The sequence below is a fragment of the Abramis brama genome (genome assembly GCF_963993115.1).
Source record: "Abramis brama genome assembly, chromosome: 20".
NCBI lineage: Eukaryota > Metazoa > Chordata > Actinopteri > Cypriniformes > Leuciscidae > Abramis > Abramis brama.
In genome coordinates this window covers 24,355,975-24,378,809 of record NC_139982.1, presented here as the reverse complement: position 1 = coordinate 24,378,809, position 22,835 = coordinate 24,355,975, and the positions used below count along the sequence as shown (strand labels likewise).

The 22,835-nt window shown below is 37.4% G+C and overlaps 1 protein-coding gene across 1 annotated transcript in view; it reads left to right on the top strand.

The window, feature by feature from the left end:
• The first annotated feature begins 3,631 nt into the window (after window positions 1-3,631).
• The window catches only part of snrkb (SNF related kinase b), a 23,074-nt gene continuing 3,870 nt past the window's right edge, over window positions 3,632-22,835 (top strand). The window contains exons 1-5 of the mRNA XM_084094294.1: window positions 3,632-3,894; window positions 10,541-11,215; window positions 19,906-20,047; window positions 22,260-22,472; window positions 22,563-22,679. Coding sequence (XP_083950420.1) covers window positions 10,630-11,215; window positions 19,906-20,047; window positions 22,260-22,472; window positions 22,563-22,679 — 1,058 coding nt within the window. The 5' untranslated portion in view covers window positions 3,632-3,894; window positions 10,541-10,629. The remainder of the gene's footprint in view (window positions 3,895-10,540; window positions 11,216-19,905; window positions 20,048-22,259; window positions 22,473-22,562; window positions 22,680-22,835) is intronic.

Here is a 22,835-nt window from a genome sequence, read left to right as displayed (position 1 = left end):
GAGCCCTCATTGCTAACGCCCTATTGCCCATTTAGTTACAAATCTAGTTCTTGGAACAGCCAGCAGCTTATTGGCATCTCCCTGATTCATAAGGTCTCAGGAGCTCAGGTGCCAAACCATTTACAGCTTTATATGTCAACAATAACATTTTAAAATCAATCCTTAAATAAACAGGTAGGCTAACCAATGTAAAGAAGTTAAAACAGGTGTAATATGATGAAATAACTTTCTTGTCAGTAATCTGGCTGCAGCATTCTGCACTAGCCTTATGTTATCGCGATAAAGTGCGATGGTTCAAAGAAGAGAACAAAGCATTACAACAATCAAGGCGGGAAGAAATAAAAGCATGAATACGTTTCTCTGTATCGTTAAAATTCAAAAACCGCCTCATGTTTCTGTTTGAATATTTACGACTTTGTGGGGGCGTTCAAGATGCGTTCAACTCGATACGATCTTTCCCACATTACTTGAATGCACCATAACACCTGCCTTACGTAATTAATCATAAACTAAACTTTATCATAGTAAGATTCGCTAGAGAATACGTTTATTTTCTAGTCTCGGTATGCTTTCAGACATGATAACTTCAAGGGAACCGTACTATTTAAAACGATCAAGTTTTAAAGGGATAGTTCACCCAAAAATGAAAAATTTGTCATTCTTTAAAATATCTTATTTTTTGTTCAACAGAAACTCATACAGGTTTGGAACAACTTGAGACATGTTTGGTTGAACTTCTGGTTGAACTATCCCTTTAATAGTAGACATAGTTATTAGAGAGCAAGCCACAAGGTGGCAATATTACATCACACAGACAGTCCTCTGTTTTGGCTATTCAATAGACATCAGCCTGGACCCACTGTCTTTGAAAAATGACTTTAACATGTGAAATAATTTAATATAGATATGAAAAATAATTTGTAAGAATTTCTCACAATTTACTTCTATATTTCGATACTACTTTTTCTAAAATGGTTTAAACAGTTTGGTCTTCCATTATATTAATTCTCTGATGTAGCCTACCATTTCATAAACTTGTCAAAATTAAAAACATGTCCCAAGATTTCAGGAAACCATTAGTTTTTAAATTAGACTTCATTTTGAAGATTTTCTTCTTCGTTTATGAAATAAACTGAGAAGAAAAACAGGCCACATGGGATGTTGTCAATGTTCAAACCCGCATTTTGACAGGTAATATAAATCCATAATTATACCCCAGATGATGAAATTGTGCAAGTGTAAACTTATATCTCAATGCAGAAATGCCCCTGAGGTACTGTGAGTTGTGTTGAACTAAATCATTTCAGCTGAGCTGACCTTTATTATTTTGTCAGCATGCGTTTGAATTTACATATTAATACACCCTCATATGCAAGTCTAGATGAAGATCCGGTGGGCTTTTGCAACCTGCGTAGATCGAGCTGACAAGTTACGGCATCGGTTCCCATAGTAACCAATGTGTTCTCCGCCATGTACGGACGTCATTTGTTCCCCATGGGGAGAGTCTGTCTTTCTCTCCTCTTAAATAGTTACATTGTGCCTGTGTTGACTAACACGGATGAAAGTGTACACTCATTACAAAGAACTTCAAACTTGATAATCGTCAAACCTGTTTCTAATAAAAACCCCATGGATGTGGTCTGACCAACGCTTGTTCTTGACGTAGTTAATATGAAGAGATGAACAATGCAAGTATTTTTATATTATCTAAAATTAGGGTAAGCTGTGTTAATGGAGGTGCCTGCGCTAGTCATTGTGTAAAAGTGTGTGACTGTCGGATTGTTTAAATGAATCTTTTGTGACAAGGGCATTTTATATTTGGTGTTTTGTTGACATCACAGTCTCCTTGACTCCAGTGTTTTGAGGATGTCAGACTCAGTCAGTCAACCTCACAGTTCCAGCATAGAGAGGAAGTGAGTGCATCAGTTCCTCCAGTGTTCTGGAATCTTAAAAATGTCCTCTGTTCCGACTTGTACATTCACCACTATTAACACTCACGGTCTGTTGAGACGTCTGGCATGCCAGACATCCTGATGATGTTAAAATAATAGTAGTAATTTCCAAATTAACCTTTAATTTCCCCTTCAGAATCTTTTAATACGCTCCTCTGACCTCATGAAAACCCGTTCAGCAGCTGCTGTTGAAGCTTTCTGTTGTATCACAATGTACTTCTGGGAGGTGCACAATGCAAACATATTGACCTGATGAGTTTTCCGTAAAGCTCCATAAATCTACACTGTAAAAATGTTACTAATTTTAAAGTATGAGGCATAAAACTGCTACAATAAAACCTTTAAGTTACCTAAAAAAAACTTTACATATAAAGTAAATATATTTCCTTATTTATAATTTTTTATTCACTTATTTTTTATTATGGTTAATATAGGCTACATAAACAAATATTTACAATAAAATATATATTAGTGTATTATTTTTATTTTTATTTTGTTCTTTTTAAGTAAAGAGATGTGGGTTTAGATTTTGTTTAAATACACTGAAATTTTTAAATATTTTTGAAAGATGTTTTTATGCTCACCAAGGCTGCATTTATTTGATCATAATATATAGTAAATAAATAGAAAAGCATAGAAATACAGTAAAGCTTATGTAATATTGGGAAATATTATTACAATTTGAAATAACTGTTTTCTGTTTTACTTATATTTTACAATGTAATTTATTCCTGTGATGCAAAGCTGAATTTTCAGGATCATTACTCCAGTCTTCAGTCACATGATCCTTCAGAAATCATTCTAATATGCTGATTTGCTGCTCAAGAAACATTTCTGATTATTATCAATGTTGAAAATAGTTGTGCTGCTTAATATTTTTGTGGAAACAGTACTTTTTTTCACAATTCATTAATGAATAGAGAGTTCAAAAGATCAGCATTTATTTGAAATAGAAGTCTTTTGTAACATTATAAATGTATTTTGATCAATATAATGCATCCTTGCTGAGTAAAACTATTAATTTCTTTAAAAAAAAAAAAAAAAAAAACTTTTTAAATGGTAGTGTAGTTAAAGAAATTCTTCTTAATTTAGTAATCATCTAGCCTATTCATTTATGTTGTTTAATTAATATAATAATATGTGTGTGGATCACATTGTGCACAGAGTCTATGTTATTATTACCCCCAGATGTGGAGAGACCAGTTCCAAGTCATTGTGCAGCCTTCCATTGTAGCATGTGTGTTCCTATCAGTTAATATCAAACAGATTTTAATAGCTCATACAGTATAGGTTGGTATAGAAACATTTTACTTTTTAACAGCAAACTTGCAGCAGCATGTTTTTTCTATTGCAAGTCTAACAGAAACTATTTTCAATTCTTAAATTGCTCGTCATATGCCTGTATCCTATATGCTCATTACAGACCTTGCAAGAATGTTCAGATTGCACAAGTGAGTCAGCTTATTTGCATATACCGTGACATTAAAGTGACCAAAATCGCACATAAATGAGCGGAATGTCAGTCCGAGTGATGTTGTTCCATTCAGTCCCTTCTCCTAATTATAGCCAGTTGCATAATAGTCTTCCTGAGACTTAAGAAACATTTCATATGGCCCTGCCTAGTCAACTCACTCGCCCTCACTCACTCAAGTCCGGGTAAGCTGGAATGCATTGACGTCAGAGCAGAGGAGGGAGAGCGCTCGAGCGCTAGAGCAGAAGTGAGCGCGAGCACTGCGGAGCGACGCGCGCACCACTACATGCCTCGTCCTGGTCGGACAGTGGGCATCATTTATTGATAAAAACAACAGCGAGCAGACGTGTTAAGATATTGGGAAGCGAATATTTTGTTTAGCCTCCAGAAATATACACAAGGGGAATCTGAGAGTATTTCCAACGGATGCTCGTTTATAGACGCATGAAACGCTGCCTACCACTTTATATGGTAAGTTATTATAGAAAACAAATGCGTTTTGTGTATTTAACTATTTGTTGAAATGAATGCTGAAATCGCCCGTGAGGATTGATACAGGCCTATGGGATGTAGGGTTTAATTCCATTGAGTTTCATTTTGAATCATTGAGAGCCTGTCAAGAGTGTAATAGTTTGATGTTATTGTTTGTGTTATAGTTAATAATGTTTTAATTATCTGATGTAGGCTACTATTGTTTTATTCGTGTAATTTTATGTAGTTGACAGGTTATTAGCTAGTTGCTATTAGAAAGACTAAATTATTAAAGGTGACTTAGAGATGTGGTTTGCGGACAAACACTGGGTCTGGGTCGGAGGCATTGTGCTGGCCTGCATTTCGGTTCTCTCTCTCTCTCTCTCCTTCACACACACACACACACTCAGTATGGTAGTCATATCCTCCAGTCCGCTCTTTGTTATCCTAGGCCTGGAGACATTCAGGGGCATCTAACTGAAGGACACACACAGGTAAGAAAAGAAAACAAGGCAAAGAGACAGAAAGAAGGACAGAGAAATTGAGGGTCACATTGATTTATGTATAATATTTAATGAACAACATTTTGCTCTGTGTTGGTGCAAAGTCAAAATGCACTGTTCCATAAGTGCAGGAATACTGTGACAATGCAAACTGATAAACAAGAGAGATGCATTTAGGAGCAGTTATTATTGTTGAACTGACAGGTTTTGTGGCAATTAAACTGAATACTTAGTGAGATTCTTAGCAATACGATGCAAAGGATGCTGGCTAAAGTCATTAGACTGATGTCTTTCTTTTATATATATATATATATATATATATAAATATGGTCTTGTATGTTCTGCATCACTGTAGATACTTGAGTGCGAGTATATATATAGCTTGCCTTGCAGCTATAGTCCTAGACTCAGCAGTGTTTGTTTGTGCACATGTACATGTGTGTGAGCATATGTGCAAGTGTGCTGGCAAACTACCAAGTTTGTGGGTTTCACAGTGACTCTTTTGTGCCTCAGATTGAAAAGAAGAAGTGTGCATGTGTGTGTCAAGTGTTATCACAGTAGTGTCCTAAGACACATCAGCTCCATCACAAGGCTGACCTGAGGGAATCGGGACAAGAGGGGAGTGCAGGTCACCTAGATCAAGTTTCGCCTACATTGTAGAAACCAAATTTCCTCAGACTGACTGATCGTGTCATGTCGCACAGCAGATTTGCGCTCAATGTTGACAGACTAACTTCTTGTCACTGGAAATATACATAGGAGACAATTTAATTTTCAAATTTAAAGCCAAGTGGAAAGAAAGAGACAAGTAATAAAAAGCTACCTCACTGTCTACTGCTACCTTCTAAGATAGCATCCTAGTCATGCAACCTCATAAGTGATGAATTTGTAATGTTCTACATAGGTAGTATGAAAAGCAATTGATTTCAATTGAGTTTTCCATTAGCATGTTGCAGAAATAAACTTGTGATATTTTAAGCATATCAACTCTCTGCACACAAATACTGGGTAAAGTATGTCATTTTTTATAAATACTTTTCATAATTATATAATAATTAAATTATATAAATAATTATAAATCGGGAAAAACACAAGGACTTAAAAGGATAGTTCACCCAAAATTGAAAATTCTGTCATAAATGATTTTAATTTTATAATTTTGTACCAATATAGAATTTACTTCTTGCCTGAACTAACTTTTTCATGTAAATTACATTGGGGTTTTTTCTGTAGTATTTTTTTTTCAGTGTAGTTCACCCAAAAATGAAAATTCTGTCATCATTTAATCAGCCTTAAGTTGTTCCAAACCTGTATAAATTTCTTTGTTCTGCTGAACACAAAGGAAGATATTGTGATGATGAATGTTGGTAACCAGACAGATCTCGGGCCCCATTGACTATACATTGTAGGAAAAACATACTATGGTAGTCGGGGCCCATCAAGTGTTTGGTTACCAACAGTCTTCACAATATCTTCCTTTGTGTTCAGCAGAACAAAGAAATTTATACAGATTTGGAACAACTTGAGAGTGAGTAAACGATGACTATCCCTGTAAAACACATGCGCAATGGTCAAATAAATTCGTACAGCGCATGTTTACATAGAAAAACAATGGGAAAAGTAGTGCAGTGGAATGCAAAAAGGCATTCTGTGTGAAGGTATATTAAAGGTGGGGTATGTAATTCTCTTTTTTGGCCATTTTTTCAAAATCACTTGAAATCCTATTCCTAACCCACTTACAGCCACTGAGTTAGAAGCACTGAAATGAAAATTAAGCAATTTAATCATCTGTGGAACGGGCAGGACTCGAAAAACTCCAGCCAATCATTTCCAAGACCACCTAGAATCATTGGACAGTAAGTGCGTCAATCAAATGATCGTACCATACCCCCCTCCCCCCATCCCCCTCATGTTCTTTGAATGGGTGGAGTCAAAGGAAAGAAGGTAGGACCATTTGAGTTGTGTATTTTCAAAATCTGCCGGCCGTTTTGCAAATCACATACCCCACCTTTAAGTATATTTATAGTTAACGATTCTCGTTTTGTCCGCCATCTTGGAACACATTGCAATGCATTCTGGGATTGCATGCCTCCTGATTCAACGCTGCCTATGAATTTGAACTAAATTCTGTCACTTAGGAGGCAGATAGACCTGGAGTGTGAACTTCAAATTTTCCCTCAGTAGGCACTAGGCACCCAGACAGCAACATAGTGTCGGCCCAGATCCGGGCCACATCTGGATTCCACAATTACTAGGTTTTGGAACCCTGGGTGTACATTCACGAATATTCGCATAGATTATTTCATATTTGTACGCACAGGAGAACTTCTTTCGAAAAATAATTCTGCCTAATTCACAGCACATGCGTATGCGCATGAATTTATTCTTAACCTCATTCTATTGTTAATGAATTTGGAGTATTCTAAATGACCCACTGTGTGCACAAGGTTAATAGTTTGCATAAAACACACCAAAACCATCTTCATATAAGGGCTTTTCACACAACCTTTCCACCTTTCCTTATCCCAGCAAACATTTGACGCTCTCGAAAGATCTCTAAATATCTACATACCAAACAATTTATCTTAACATGATTCTAAGGCCACCAAGAGTATGTGGTTACATGTCATTTATTTTTTATTTTTTTACGTACGTGGTTTATTTTTCCCCCGTAAATTTAGAGTAATTTTTTGTATTAAAGTTATTGATGTTTGTATGCTGATTTCAATCACAAATTTGTGTGTACGCATACTTAGTGAACGAGACCAACAGTTTGCATTCTGGTTCTAGCATATGAATTTTACCGATAGACCAGTGGTTTAAATGTTTTACTGTGTGTGTTTGAGTGTACACGTTAATGCACTTCGCACAGCAGGCACGCAAGCTCCCATTGCACCACGCTGACCTCATCACTATGAATATTGCATGATGGGAACATGGGGCGATGAGATCATATCTAAAGGAAAACCCCATTATATTCTCCCCAACTCTGCATCTCTTTCACATCTCTTCACTCCGCTCGTCCATCAGCCCTTCAAAAGAGAGAGCGGGATGACTCATCCTTTCACACCTCTCCCCTGGTGCCTCCTGACAGCCCCGCGTACGGGTTTGTGTGTTCCGTATCGGCGTACAAATGAGTCGGGGTCTGTTTTCCTTCTGACTCTCACGCAGCAGGTGACAAAAGACCCCAGCATCTCTCGTTCAGGCAGCGGACATTTTCTCACAGAAACGCTGAGCTTGCTGAGCCTGCTTCCCTTCTCCTTTACGTGAGTTCCTCGTTTGCAGGAAGTCGAGGAAATGCCATGCCTGCGTGTGTTAGCATGTGTGAGTCTTGTGTAACTGTGAGAGTCATCCCAAAATGCGGATGCTGGGAGTCTGCCTGAGCCCTATCAGGAGGAAGCACCATTTGTGCTCCCTGTAGGAAATACTGCCATGCTTATATAGCTGACTCTGAACATGGAAAGGGTGGACAGCCCTATCCTTCCTCAATATAGAGGCCACCCGGTCTTTGTTACATCCTTGTGCTCTGTTTTTGCACTTTCATTTGTCATCTGACTCTGTTTCTCTTTCGGTCTTACCATTAAATAAATACATCTCACAAAAGGCAACAAAACATCTATCCAGGGTGTAAGAAGCAGGAAGTTCTGAATGAAAATAATGATCTTGCAAACACTAAAACATCTGATTCTCTTCTGTTAAAGGAATAGCTCACTTTTCATTTGGGGAACGCAAAATATCATTTTATGGAGAATGTTCACACTGCTCTTTTGCATACATTGAAAGTAAATGGAGATTGAATTCTCCCTTTTTTCTCACATATCATTAAGATACCCGAATACAATGTGTATGAGGAGTGTAAATATTTGCATAGATGACATGAATATATCATTACTGAATAATAACATTTTCATGTGTTAGAATTAGATTTAAGTTTTAGTGATTTTATGTGCATTTGTAGTTTTTATTAGTTAATAGTCTTAGATGGGCATCATGGCATTAGTGTTCTTTTCAACCTCTATCATTGGTCATTAAATATTAAGCTCCTTTCATCAAACAACACACACACACACACACGCACTCTAATAATGATATCGCATTACAGGTATTGATCTACACCATTTGTGCTACACCCCTGTCACCCGACTCCTCTGACGCCAAGTCCCAAAACACTTCTCTCCTCGCACTCCCCTCTTTTTCCACTTATCTCTTTGTATCCCCTCCATCCGAGCATATTTATAAGTTTTATCTGGGTTCCCTCAATTATTTCTATGTGAGATTAATGTCAGAATTGTATTTTATTTTATTTTATTTTAATGCTGTTGTGTGTCTTTTTAGGGGTTGTTTGTTTTTGTGTTTTGTTTTTGTTTTGTTTATTTTATTTTTATTTGTTTGAGGTGCTGTGTGTCTTTTTGGGGCAGTTGTTTGTTTTGTTTTGGTATTTGTTGTGTGTGTATTTTTGAGACAGTTGTTTTGTTTTAGTTTTGTTTTATATTTCTTTTTGGGATTGTTGTTTTGGTTTTTGTTTGATTTTATGTGTCTTTTTGGGACGGTTTTGTTTTGTTTTATGTGTCTTTTAGTGACGTTGTTTGTTTTGTTTTGTTTTGTTTTGTTTTTTGTTTGTTTTGTTTTTGCTTGAGTCTTAACTAATCTCCATTAAGTTTTCATGTGCACCTAATGTTTGAAATACATTTTCTTAATCACATGTCTTGCAACTGCGTGATACAATGATATTACAAAAGATGTGTCTAATACCATAGGGGGGATGTCACAATCAGTATCACTTCCTATAGAATTGCACTATTGAATGGGTTTTGTCTTGGCATTCATTATGATGTTACCTCCAGGTATGGCTGAATTTGTAATAGACAGCCATATTCGTGCTTGAACATGTCATTATTGTCACTCCCTATCAGTTTGATAATAGAGGAGTTCTCTGTTAAGTAACTGGGTGGATTTGTTTGAGTTCTTCGTAATAGTAACTACTGTTGCTAAGTAACTGCTGTACTACAAAGTAGGCTCTGTCTGGGTATAATAATATATAATAATAATTGTTTGCTTATGAGACAATTGGATAATTAGTCAATTATATTTTTCTTCGAAATGTTTTAAGATCAGTGTCTGGCATTCATGCAGGCAAATACCAACAGTACTTCTCTTGAGCATACAGTATGCTGTACCTGTATACATAGTGTATACAGTATACCTGTTAGACGGCTTACCCTGAGCTCTCTCCACACACTCATCTTCCTCTGTGAATGTGAAAGTCAAGTGGAGTTTGCCTCTATTTGCAGCACTGTCTATTTCAACACAAAGAGCACTACATCCCTGCACTTAAAGATTCCTAAAAGGGTTTTCCAGTCTGATGCCACAGAAGAACCTTTTAAAGTTCTGTGCAGCTGCTAGATTGTTCTAAATGGCTGTTGGCACATTGCTATGTAGGTTGCCAGGCTGTTGCTATGCTGTAGCTAAGGTGTTCTGATTGTTTGCTACTTGCTAGGATATTGGTTTGAAGGGTGTTATGATTGGCTAAGGGTGTCACTCAGCTGTTGCCAATGATTTGTGATTGGTTGATGACATGTTGCTACGTGGTTGCTAGGATATTGTAGATGGTTTCTAAGGAGTTGCTGTATGATTACTAACACTGCTCTGGTTGCTAGGCTGTTACTAAGGTATTTTGAGTGGCTGTCGGCACATTGCTTTGTTGCTGCTAGGGTTTTGCTATTAGGTTGCTAAAGTTATGGATGGTTCTAAGGCCATTGCTCCATGCAGTTACTACAGTTCATTGGGTGGTTTCTAGTATGTTGCTGTGTGGTTACTGACATACTATATGTTGAGTGATTGTTTGGTGGATGGATGCCAGGGAATTGCTATGCAGTTGCTTGAATGTTGTGGATGGTTGCCAGGGTGTTGCCTTTCAGTTGCTTGGGTGATCTGAGTGGTTGCTGGCGTGTTGCTCTGCAATTGCTTGGCCTTTCGTGGTTGTTTGGTGGGTAAAGGTTAGGTTTTTTCCTAAGCAAGCATCACTGATTAGATACATTCTCCCCATATATGAGATAAAATTCATTATAACAATTATGTGCAGGGGGTCTGCTGTTTTTGTGTCATTTCCTCACTGTCATTTTCTCTCTTTTGTGTTTCCACAGGTGATGTCTCAGTAGAGTCCCAGTTTCCTTCAGCTCCCTTACATAAACGAGCCCAGCCCTGCAACTGTACCTCCACTGCTTGATCCAAAATGTCTGCCAAAAGCGGTTACGAGGGCAAGATAGCCGGCCTATACGATCTAGACCGCACACTGGGCAAAGGTCATTTCGCCGTGGTCAAACTAGCCCGTCACGTATTCACGGGCCAACTAGTAGCAGTCAAAGTCATTGACAAGACCAAGCTTGACGATTTAGCAACTGGCCACTTGCTACAAGAAGTCCGTTGCATGAAACTCGTCCAGCACCCCAATGTAGTGCGACTGTATGAGGTCATCGATACACAGACCAAGCTCTACCTCATCTTAGAGCTGGGAGACGGAGGTGACATGTACGATTACATCTTGCGTCACGAAGGCGGGGTGGCCGAAGTTACGGCGAAAGTGCACTTTGCGCAGATTGTACGAGCGATAGCCTACTGCCATCGTCTGCATGTTGTCCACAGAGATCTGAAGCCGGAGAATGTGGTGTTCTTCAGGCAACAAGGGACGGTGAAGCTAACAGATTTTGGCTTCAGTAACCACTTTAAGCCTGGGACAATGTTGATGACCAGCTGTGGTTCACTAGCATATTCCGCCCCAGAAATACTGCTAGGCGAAGAGTATGATGCTCCTGCAGTGGGTAAGTGATGAAACTTTTTATTTTTTTGGACATTGCACCTTCTACAAATTCTTGTATCACAGTTTCCCTTCTTCTATCTGTTTCCAAGTGTGTTGTTTTATTCAGCCAGTCTATCAGAATGCATATTCAGAATCCCTGAAGCAAATTCGCATGAGAGACAAATTCTCAACAAAGTCACTCCAAAGATTTGTTGATTTTAATAACAGAATGTAAGATTCATTGTTTCAAAGATTCAGAGATTTTAAGATTCTAAAGATTGAAAGATTTAACATTCTAAGGATTCATAAGAGATTTGAAGATTCATAGTTTCAAAGATTGGATATTAATCTTCTATCTGTTTCCAAGTGTGTTGTTATATTTAGTCAGTCAATTAGATCTCAGCAGATGCTGAATTCTGTCCTGTCGGACTGAGACTTTTCATTTACATGCAGTGCAGTCAAACTAATCCGGCAAGGGATTAAATTGTAGTGGTTCGTGAGCTTGTGCGTTAAACTCATTGTTTGTGTTGCAAGAACGCCGGGTCGCCTCGCTCTCTTCTCGCAGTTGATTTTCCCTTCTCTTCTCCTCACGTGCCACTTCTGGGTTTAATCGCTGTCGTTTGCCGAGCGGAAATCTACTGAATGAACAGCACATCTGTGCCCTGGCAGGGTTCAAGCAAGGAGATTTGAGTCAGGTCAGACCTACACATGACTCAATTGACTGCATTCAGAATCCCTGCAACAAATCTGCATGAGAGCCAAATTCACATTGAATATCCTGAAATTTAACAATAGTGAAATTGGTAACAAACATGGTTTCATTTTTACATTAGCAATATCCATTAAAGAAACCCATATTGTTCAACCACAGAGATGTATAAAATGTTTCTGCTGCCTACGGTACATTTTTCTGTTGTGTCAGGCAGTGCTTTGGTCTGGAACTTTCTCATATTTGCTGTAATGTTGTGTCTTGTCTTGGAAAATTGTTTTGAGGATGAATGTGGCTGACTGTGAACTCGCAAACTCTTCCATTATACTGTTCAGACCCAGTCACCTTATTAAGTTCTGGAGATTCAATTTACTGTATGACAAAAAGAGTCAAGGAGAAATTAAAAGAAAAGAAAGCAGATTTAAAGAGAGAGAGAGATGAGTATGGAGAGAGAGACTGGGTCAAGCAGGACACTTGAGCTTAACATTGACTCAGACAAGAGGATGAAGAGTAACTGGAATGACAACGAATCATTCTGTCTCTCTGTCTCTTTCTTGTTACTGTCTTGTTTCAGTTAAGTAGAGCTTTCTAGAGCACAGATGTACAGTACTGTTCCATTCCCCTGCTCTGAGATTCTAATGATTCTGAAGGCTCTTTTAAGAATCTGTAGAATCTAAAAAAAATCTTTAGAATCTTAGAATCATTCATTGTAATATTCCAGTTTTTTAACTCTTTCCCTGCCATTGACGGAATTTTCCGTTATTTATGAGACAACGCTTCCCCGCCATTGACAAAATTTTCCGGCTTTCCATGTTTTCACTGTTATACGGTAAGGGGCGCTATTACGCATCTTCTGAAAGAGTACTGAATCTCTGGATCAAAACACAGGCAAAAAGAAACAGAAACAAGCGATAGCATGTAAGAAGATGTATATGTAAAATAATGCGATCATCAACATTAAAACGCAGGACCGAGCAAGCTTTGGGGGTGTTGATGGACTCAATCTACTCCATTTATTTTTTGATCATTCTTTCTGAATATGATCCAGATGTTCCTTTTTTCTTTTTTTTAAACGCTGGCGGGGGGTAAAGAGTTAAGATTCTAAAGGTTTGAAGATTAATAAATTACAAAAATTAAAAAGATTAATCGTTTCAAATAATCAAATGTAAATCAAACAGATTCACAGATTCCAAAAATTCTAATGATTCTAAAGCTTCATGGATTCAATGATTCTAGGGATTCATAGTTTTAAGATTTCAAATTTTAGGATTCCAAAGATAGAAAATATTCAGTTTCAAAGATTCTGAAGATTTAAATATTTTAATTATTTTAAAGCTTTATAGATTCAAATTCAAAGTTTGATAGATTCACAGATTCTAAACATTCTAAAGGTTATATTCTTAGATTCTAGTTATACATGCAAAGCTACACATTTTCAAAACTACTAGTTAGTTTGCCTGGTGATCAGTCGTCTGTTTGATCTTAGGGAAACTGTGAATATTTAGACTGGTTTTGGGTTCCCCTGACCCTGATCTGATGCATTTCCTAGTGTGCGTTCACACAGCTCATGTTCTTGTGTTCAAAAATAGTTGGATGGAGTGCAGTGGAATAGAACAGAATGTAGGGATATGGAGACGTGTTTTGCAAGTTGAACTATTTTTAACTTGACACACTGTCTTAAAAACTCAAGGCTTATGATGAAAGACAGAACAAAATGTGAGTCACAAAGCTCGACACTAGGGGTGGGAATCTTTTACCATCTCACGATTCGATTCGATTCCGATTCTTGAGGCCACGATTCGATTCAAAATCGATTTTCGATTCAAAAAGATTTTCGATTCAAAACAATTCGATTTTATTCATAATGATTTCTAATCAGGTTTCTGATCATGATCTACTCTCATCTGCTTTGCAATACAGAATGACAAACGGAGACATTAAAGTGTCTTTTTCACATTTATTAAGTTCAATTCTCAGGGAAGTGCCTTTTATCAAAAACATTGAAAAAATATTTTTACTTGGTACTTTTAAAGCAAAGTATTTATGATGACCCATAACGAACTTACTTCCAATACTTCCTATATTAATTGTATTAATAAAACAAATGGAAGTGATTTGGCAAGTCAACTGTAAGGTTACATTTGCCAGCATATGTCCCAACATTGCTGAGAACCAACAGGAAAATAAATGTGTGCCTGTACTAGCAGCATACTTGTAGTAAATTAATACAAACTTCAGCATATTCTGAATCTCTATATAGCATTTAATAATAGACTTCTAACCAACATCCTCTTGTTATTTCCAATGAGCAATATAATCCTTCAGACAAAAAAAAACATTTTGCTGTAGCAAATTCACAAACAGTTTTCGTTCAAAAATATAGAATTATGTACCAGAAGCTATCATAACGTATAATGCTTGTGGACTTATGCATATTCTGAATAATTAGTAACATACAAAGTCGCTCTTGACTTATACACAACTAAATAATAAAGAGTTATGACTTGAAATGTTTGCTGTATACCACAATCAAAAATAGCAAAGAAAGTGAATGAACATTCTGCAGAGAGTAACTTACAGTCAAAATGTAACTTTTTGTGACTGGCATTGCACATATTGCATACAGATCAGATCGGTTTACAAAGCATATTGATGTGAAAACTAAACAATACAGAAATTCGCTCTCATACAAAAAAATACTAAATAGATCACAATGAAATTGCCAATGTTCCATACGTTAGCTTTTAACGAAGACATTCTCTGGTGCCGTTCGGATTTGGCGCTCAGCCATCATGCGTCTGTTATGTGCGCGTCTCTGTTATGTGCACGCCACAGACTGTCCGCGCACTGCACGTCCGCTTCAGAGTTCCGCCTTTTGCGTTCCTTCAATGTTACGTTATTAGATTTTTTTTTTTTTTTTTTTTAGAAAATCGATTTTTGACATTTGTGAATCGATTCAGAATCGTCCACGTCCCGAATCGCGATTCATCTAAGAATCGATTTTTTTCCCCACCCCTACTCGACACCATGTACGACGAAGACAGAGAGAGAGAGACAGTCTTCAGAGGACACTTGAGCTTAACATTGCTTAGACACTGAACCTGTCTGTCTCTCTCTCACTGTCTTTCTCTCGTTCCAGTTCACTAGGGCTTTCTAGAGCACAGATGTGTGCTGAGCTGCCATGTGTGCCCTTCCGCCCCTCTGCTCTAACATTATTAATATCATATTTATATGTTTTTTTTTCTGCCAGAGCGCCATGTGACTGTGGGACAGTAATTCTCACAGAGGCTGCCTGTGCCAGGATTAGATCTGCACAAAGTGGGTCAGCCTCCACCGAGACCCAACAAAGTGTGCAGAGGAGGCAATACTCACACACATACATGCTAGGACGCTAGAGGCGTGTGAACCTGAGGGCTTGTCTCATCTTTCTCCAAGCGATAGAACTAGAACAGATAAGGACTGAGTAGTCATTTGTTACTGATGTTTAACTTACTTTATCAGTCAGAATGAAGAGTAAACATGGACATAAAAGCAATGGATTTGATTTGCTATAGCTGTAGCTTAGCAGTTAGCATATTTGCCTGAATACATTCAGTTGTTCAGGTTACACAGGTTCATCTGACTCTCAGTGATTCCTGATTCTGTATGATTTATGGTTTTTGAAGATGAGGGCATGTCACACAGCCCGTCCATGGTAGAGTCTGGCTAATTTGGTTAGCTTCTACCAGTTCACAGGTGCATTTGCATAAAATACTGTAGAATTGGATGCATGTTGTAGGGCTGCAAAAGGAATAAAACCAAAATCATGAGATGGTTTAGTGCGACTAGCAAATCACAAAGGCTGAAAATAATCATTTCTAGTCATATTGATAAGTGATCTACAGAGCCCCGCACATGACTTGCAAAAAAGATTTAATCGTGTGCACGATTTACTAATTTGTTTGAAGTAATCAGTTTAAAGTCTCAATTAGATTACCCCCCCCCCCCCAAATCATGCAGCCCTAGTCATTTGACATCAACAACAATAGATATGAGAAGTGTTTTCTCCTCCCTTTTGATAAGCGTATTTCTTTTTCTTTATTAAAATGCACATTTATATTGTTAGTTAGCTTACTTTCAACTTTTCTTTTTTTTTTAAGATAAAATGCCAGCTAATTACATTTTGCTAGCACAAAAAACAGACTTAATTAAAAGCACCTGGCTTGCACTTGCATTGTACCTGAATTACGTTACGTTATTGTGCAGTGGGATACATCACATCCGCTAGTCTGTTTATTTTAGCAGCTCTAAACACACGGCAGTGCCTGTCAGCTGACCATGTGGCCCGCTGCCTAGTAGTTTATTCAGCTCCTGAAGTTGGCTGGGCACAGGCTGGCATCTTCCTGTTTAGCTGATGACATTAACCTCTGTAGCAGAAGAGAGAGAGATGAGAAAGTGTAGAATCTGATATTTAAACGTGATTGGAGAAGGGTTTTTGCACATGTTTTGTGTGCGAACGGCTGAATGTCCATTAGCTCTGTCAGAGGTTTTATTCATAGTCTGTAATCAGCTGCTCGACTCTAATCCACTCACAAGAGTTCAGTCACTCAATGCCAGCTCACATGCAGACACACACACACACTTAAGCTCTAATTACCACTTTATTATATTCTACACACAACATATAAGTACAGGTTTTGTGGGGACCAAATTGTTCTCACATGGACATTACAATGTCCTCATGATCTGGCTTACCGTATACCGTGTGTGAAGCAGCTCAGTGTCATCAGGATTCAGGTTGTTGACATTGCTGATCTGAGATGTTCTGAGACAGATAAGCTGGGAGAGACTGACTCACACTCTCTAGGATATCACACACACCTTCACAAACTGGCTATCTTACACTGCTTTGTGTGCATTTTTCTTTTCCTTTGAAAGAAACTACTACTTATATCAAACAAGGACACTTTAAACTGATCAAAAGTCACGGTAAAGACATTTATAATGTTTGCGAAATAATTAAATTCTGTTCTTTTGAACTTTCTATTCATCAAAAAATCCTGAAAAAAAATATATCACGGTTTCCACAAAAATAGTAAGCAGCACAACTGTTTTCAACATTGAAAATAATAAGAAATGTTTCTTGAGCAGCAACTCAGCATATTAGAATGATTTCTGAAGGATCATGTGACACTGAAGACTGGAGTAATGATGCTGAAAATTCAGCTTTGCCATCACAGGAATAAAGTACATTTCTAAATATATTAAAATAGGAAAGCGTTATTTTCAATTGTAGTAATATTTCACAATTAATCAAAAAAATAGAATTTTAGAAACTGAACAAATTTGGACAAATCATTTTATTAGAAAATTCAAAGATAATAAAGACTTTCAGAGTTTCAGATATTAGGCAGAGATTCAGAGTTTCCAAACATTATGACATTTTTAGATTTCAAAAAAGATTCTAAATATTCTGGTACTTTAAAAAAAAAAATCTTAAGATTCTAACAAATTATACAATTTCTAAAAACGTTCTTAAGATTCTAAATATTCTAAGATTTAAAACAGTGCAAAGTTTCTAATATTCTAAAGATTCTACTATTCTACAAACTATAATTAGAATCTTTAAAAACCTAGAATCTTTACAAGACCTCAAGTCTGTTGTCACATTATGTAAACTCAACACAGACCTGCTCCTTGTTAGTTACACTGTTTTGTGTAAACTGCAGTCACAGCGCTCACACATAGAGGTGTGCTTCAAACCAACCAGTCACACTGGCCCTAGATCATTATAATGAGTTCATTTTGATGATGGAGACATTCGATGCTGAAAAAATAAAGCACCTCCACACATTCACACTCTTTCTTAAGGCAGATGTTTTCTTACAAAGTTTCTATGAAACCATTGCATACTGTTGGTTATGTTTGTGATAATTATCATAAATTATCTTTAGCATTTATCTAAGGAAACAAGTTGAGTACTTTAACTAAAATAAACTAAGTTTTAGTTATGACATTAATGCACTTGTTTGATCAAGGATACATGATTTTATTATGGAGTTTGAACCTTTGGTGTCATATTTCATCTGATGTCCAACCACATGTATATTTAGTGCATTTGAGTGTGCTAAAAGATAAAATACGTTACATAACATCCTGCATGCACGTGTGTGGCTGCGCGAGATTTGTAGCACTAGTGTCTGTTTGTCTGGATCTGTGGAGGAACACGCAGTACAGAGAGCAGAAGAGAGGAGTTATTGTCAGATCAGTTAAAGACACTGTTTGGACAATGCCGTCTCTCAGGACTGTCTGTCACGCTGATTCTCTGCTCTGGTTCACACAGTACATGCTCTTTCACACAGAATTCATCCTTATACACACAAATGTTGGGTTTCAGTGTTTTATGTTGATTAAAACTGATGATTATAATGATTTTATACTGTACAAATTGTATATTCTATGGCCTAACTCTAAACCTACCCATCATAAAAAAAAACTTTCTGCATTTTTACATAGTCAAAAAACATCACTTAGTATGATTTACAAGCTATTTTCCTCATGGGACCAGAAATGTCCCCACAAGGCCAGAGATTTCTGGTATTTCCATCATTGTGGGGACATTTTGTCCCCATAGGGTTTACCAGGAACACACACACACACAGCACACTGAGACCAGCATGTCAGATTTGAAGTGGCTGTTTAAATGGGAAAGTTTAAGAAGTTGGCACAGATTTAAAAAAATAAAAATAAAATAAATTTAACTTTAACGGCATTTTGGGGTGACCTACTCCTTGTAAAATTAAAATTAAAACTAAAACGTAATCCTAAATTTGAATAATTTATTATTAGTAGTAGTAGTAGTAGTGTTAATTATGTTGTTGTTGATGATGATGATGATGATTATTAATGATGAACTAAAACTAATATATATATTAGTTATATATATATATTGACAAAAACACAAAATAATATTACTAAAACTCTAAAAATCGAATTAAAAATATTAACAAAAGCTAAAATAGTATATCAGTGATATTAAATAACACTGATTCAAGAATATGTTTAGAATTCCAGTCCCATGTTGCAACAACACAGTAGAAATATCCAGTGTAATATTTAATGTTTGCATTTGTCCTCTGGCCACTTCTGAATTTCTGTATACGCCAAAATGGACCTCCAAGAATACAGCAGCCGCATTTAACTGCCAGTCAGGTCAGCGCACTAGACCAAAACTATGAATGAGCACATTCTCGGTACTCTTTCCTTTAGAAATCGTAGGTTAAATGAAATGTTATGAATATAAAATGAGTTATCTGACTGAGGGAATCTAAACTGATCCTATTATTTTAAAATAATCTCTCTTAACAGAGCAAGGCCTAAACCTTCACCCATATTTGTACTTTTTTTGTGTTCACACGCACACGAGTGAAAAAGTAAAAGAGGAAGCTTGTTTTCTTGGAAGTCCACCGTGGAAAAGTACGCCACCAAAACAAACACGTCTCTTGTGGGACTTGCACGCCCTCTCTATTACTTTTCAATCTTTTTTATGTCCCGTTCACCATGGTCTTGGTTCATGATATTCTGTAAGACTTCCTGATCCTTAGTTTGCACAGAGTTGGATGGGAAAACAATGTCAGGGACATTTTAGTCAGAAAATCATGCCTATAGGCATAAAGCTTAAGTTAGTTCAGTATTGTCTGAGGACGTACAGTGAGAGTATTTAGAATTGCTGGAGAGGTTAAGGCTCTGTTTTATTTGTGTTTAGTTTATTTGTGTGTATTGGTTGGTTTTGATAGTGTGAGCATGTGTCACATGTGGGCACTTAGTTGGATAAAGCCCTTGACATGTTTCTTCCTCTTTCCTGCACAAATCCAGTTACGCTTCTTTCTAGAGATGTAAATATTTACTCTGACAACAGTTTGATTTCTAAAAATTCTGATATGAATTTCCCAGATTGCGATATTTAAAACCAATAAATGTGGAAAATGGATTTAAGATTAAGTCTGTTATTGTCTGTCTTCCAGATATCTGGTCACTGGGTGTAATCCTCTATATGCTAGTGTGTGGACAACCACCCTTTCAGGAGGCCAACGACAGCGAGACCCTCATCATGATCATGGACTGTCGTTACACTGTGCCCAACCACATCTCTCCAGAATGCAAAGAGTACGTATGTCATCTGAGCTTGCACACATGAACTAATACTGTATACAGCTTTCTCTGATTTAATCCAGCTCCAGCTGGAGCTTATTGTGTATTTGTACAAAGCTTACTAAATACTTAAAACAAGAAAAAACAATTTGCCTTACATTTTCATTTTTTATGTAAGACATATTCTTCGAAAACAAGTTATCTTGGGAATTTCACTGGAAAACATGACAAAAATACAACTCCAGAAACTCATCATAATAGTAGTAGGCCATTATGTAACAAGTCTTGTATTATTCAGGGTCAGTTGATTTCATAGATCAATAGTCTTTTCTTCCCAAGCTGGTGCTGAAGAGTTCACTCTTTCTGAAAAAACAATATTACCAAAAACATGACCCTGGTAATACCCTTTCCAATAAGAGTTTCCATGCTGATCTGACCCGTGCCCACAAAAACAAGTTTGATTTAAAATAACGAGTTTTAAGATGTCATTGACACCTTTGTGCCACTGGAACACAGAGTTGTGTTCTGTTGTGTTTTCCCCTTGAGAAGTGACAGGATGTTGCCTCTCAAATGCCTCTCAGACACCACTCCCGTTTGTACCACTTTCACGCCAAACTTCATACCTATGTGTAGACCAAAGCCCATATGAACATTCTGTACTTTATCTGTTTACACCTGCTTGGACCAGCCAATCACAGTTTGTGGCTCTTTAAATGACGCAAATGTTCTTGGAAGTTAGATTTAGGAGCAAGTTATGACAGACACGCAGAAATTGCATCCTTGGGCCAGCTGATGGATACTGGGAGTAATAGGTAAAGACAACACCCTAATTTTGTCTCATGAGGGCTTTAACTAGATATTCCGGTTGGATTAGATATGCTTGATCGAGCCACAGGAATGCTTTGAAACAATACATAATTACATGATTAACTTTGACTAATTATGACTATTTGTAACTTAATAATAATAATATATTTTTAATCTTTTTTTATTTAAAATGTGTAAATATATATAGGTGGCACTCTAATGTTTCTTTAAATATATTTTCTGTAACAAAATGAAATGTTTTATTAAAAACACCTTTCTTTTCATTTCATTTGTATGTACAATTCTGCGTCCTATTAGACACCATATTTCACATTCAGGAACTTAATTATAAATCACAAACCAATCTCAATTCACTTCTGAAAGGTGCACAAGCCTGCTTTTAAATGTGTTCACCGCAGCTTTAAAGTGACCAGATCTTTACACAAGGCTGCCCTTTGTTGGAGTTATTTTTAAGTGGGTTTATTCCAGGCTATTTGTAGTCAGAACATCCCCAAAGCAACAGCTCTCAGGCTTGAGTTTAGGTCTGAATCAGGCAATTGTGCAAGAGTGTGCGTACAAGTTTGTGTTAGACATCTGGGCTTGACTGCACAGCCAAACATAGTGACTGGGTCACATGATCTCCACCACAATCAAAAGCCTCCTTTAATGTGAAGAGGAGAACACTTGTGTCTTTAGGCAGACTTTCATCTTGCTGTTTATCTGTAGTTTGCTTTTTTCCACCCTTCTTCCTCACGGCTATTTAAGGTCTTGAGGTTAAACACATCAAGAGACTCCACTGATGTTCAAGGGCAATGGAGCATGTGGGATTATAAACACTAAACAAAAAAACACTCTGAAAGGGGAAACATCTCCCCCTGCTGGTCAGCTATGTGAGATGCAGGAACGTGTGCCAGTACCGCAGTGAAATAAAACACTCAAATGCCCTGAATAAACAAGCTGGATGCAGTGCATTCACACATACACAAGCAAGCTTGGATCGCAAGTGTTCCAACCAATACCGTATTCTTTCAGTTCGCCTCACTGAAGCACCAATTCTCTGCAGGTGCTCATGAATATTAATCAGCAGAAAGATAAGCACTTCCTTTTCATTCCGTCTCCTCTGATGGCAAGATGCGCCTGTGCAATCATCGTCTGTCAGCCAGGCAGAGAATATTTATTAAGATTGCTAGAAAAGGAAAGTACGAAAATTGCAAGTAGAGTGAGACTGAAATGAAGTGAGATGGAGGCAAGTGTGATGAAGGGTGACAAAATCAAGCCTATTTGAGATGATGGGATTTTTCTTATTTCGTTTTTTCCCCCCACAGAAGGTCATGTCTGATGTTCTCGTTCTGCTTTGGTAAAAAAAGGAATAACAATCTCTCATCATTCTCTCCCTCTTATTTTCTTTTTTTCCGTTCAGTTTGATTTCACGAATGCTGCAGAGGGATCCTGCTAAGCGGGCGTCTCTCACAGAGATAGAGGGCCACCCTTGGTTGCAGGGTGTTGACCCTTCGCCTGCCGGATACACAGCCGCCCCGCTTACCTCTCACCGCAGTTTGTTACCCGAAGAGCATGAGTTCATACTCCAGGCCATGACCAGTGGCAGCATCGCTGACCGAGATGCCATCCAGGAGTGGGTATCTCTTTATTCTTCTTGGATATTTTCTTTTGGTCATAGAATACAGTTATGTAAGTTAATCATACAAATACATTTTTGTGATAGAGCTTTGGAGGCTGACCAATATAACCACATCACAGCCACGTACTACTTGTTGGGAGAGCGACTCCTTCGAGAAAAGCAAGAGCAGTCAAGTGTCAGTCCTGAACAAAGACATACACAGTAAGTCCCAGTATTCTTAAACATATTTTGGATCATTTTGGTTCTGAAAGTCTTTTATCTTCTTATGTGGTGGATCTAATCTTACCACAAAACCCTTGGAACCTAAAGAGGTTCTTAATACGTTGTACTGAGTACTGTTATTCCCTCCCGCTACAG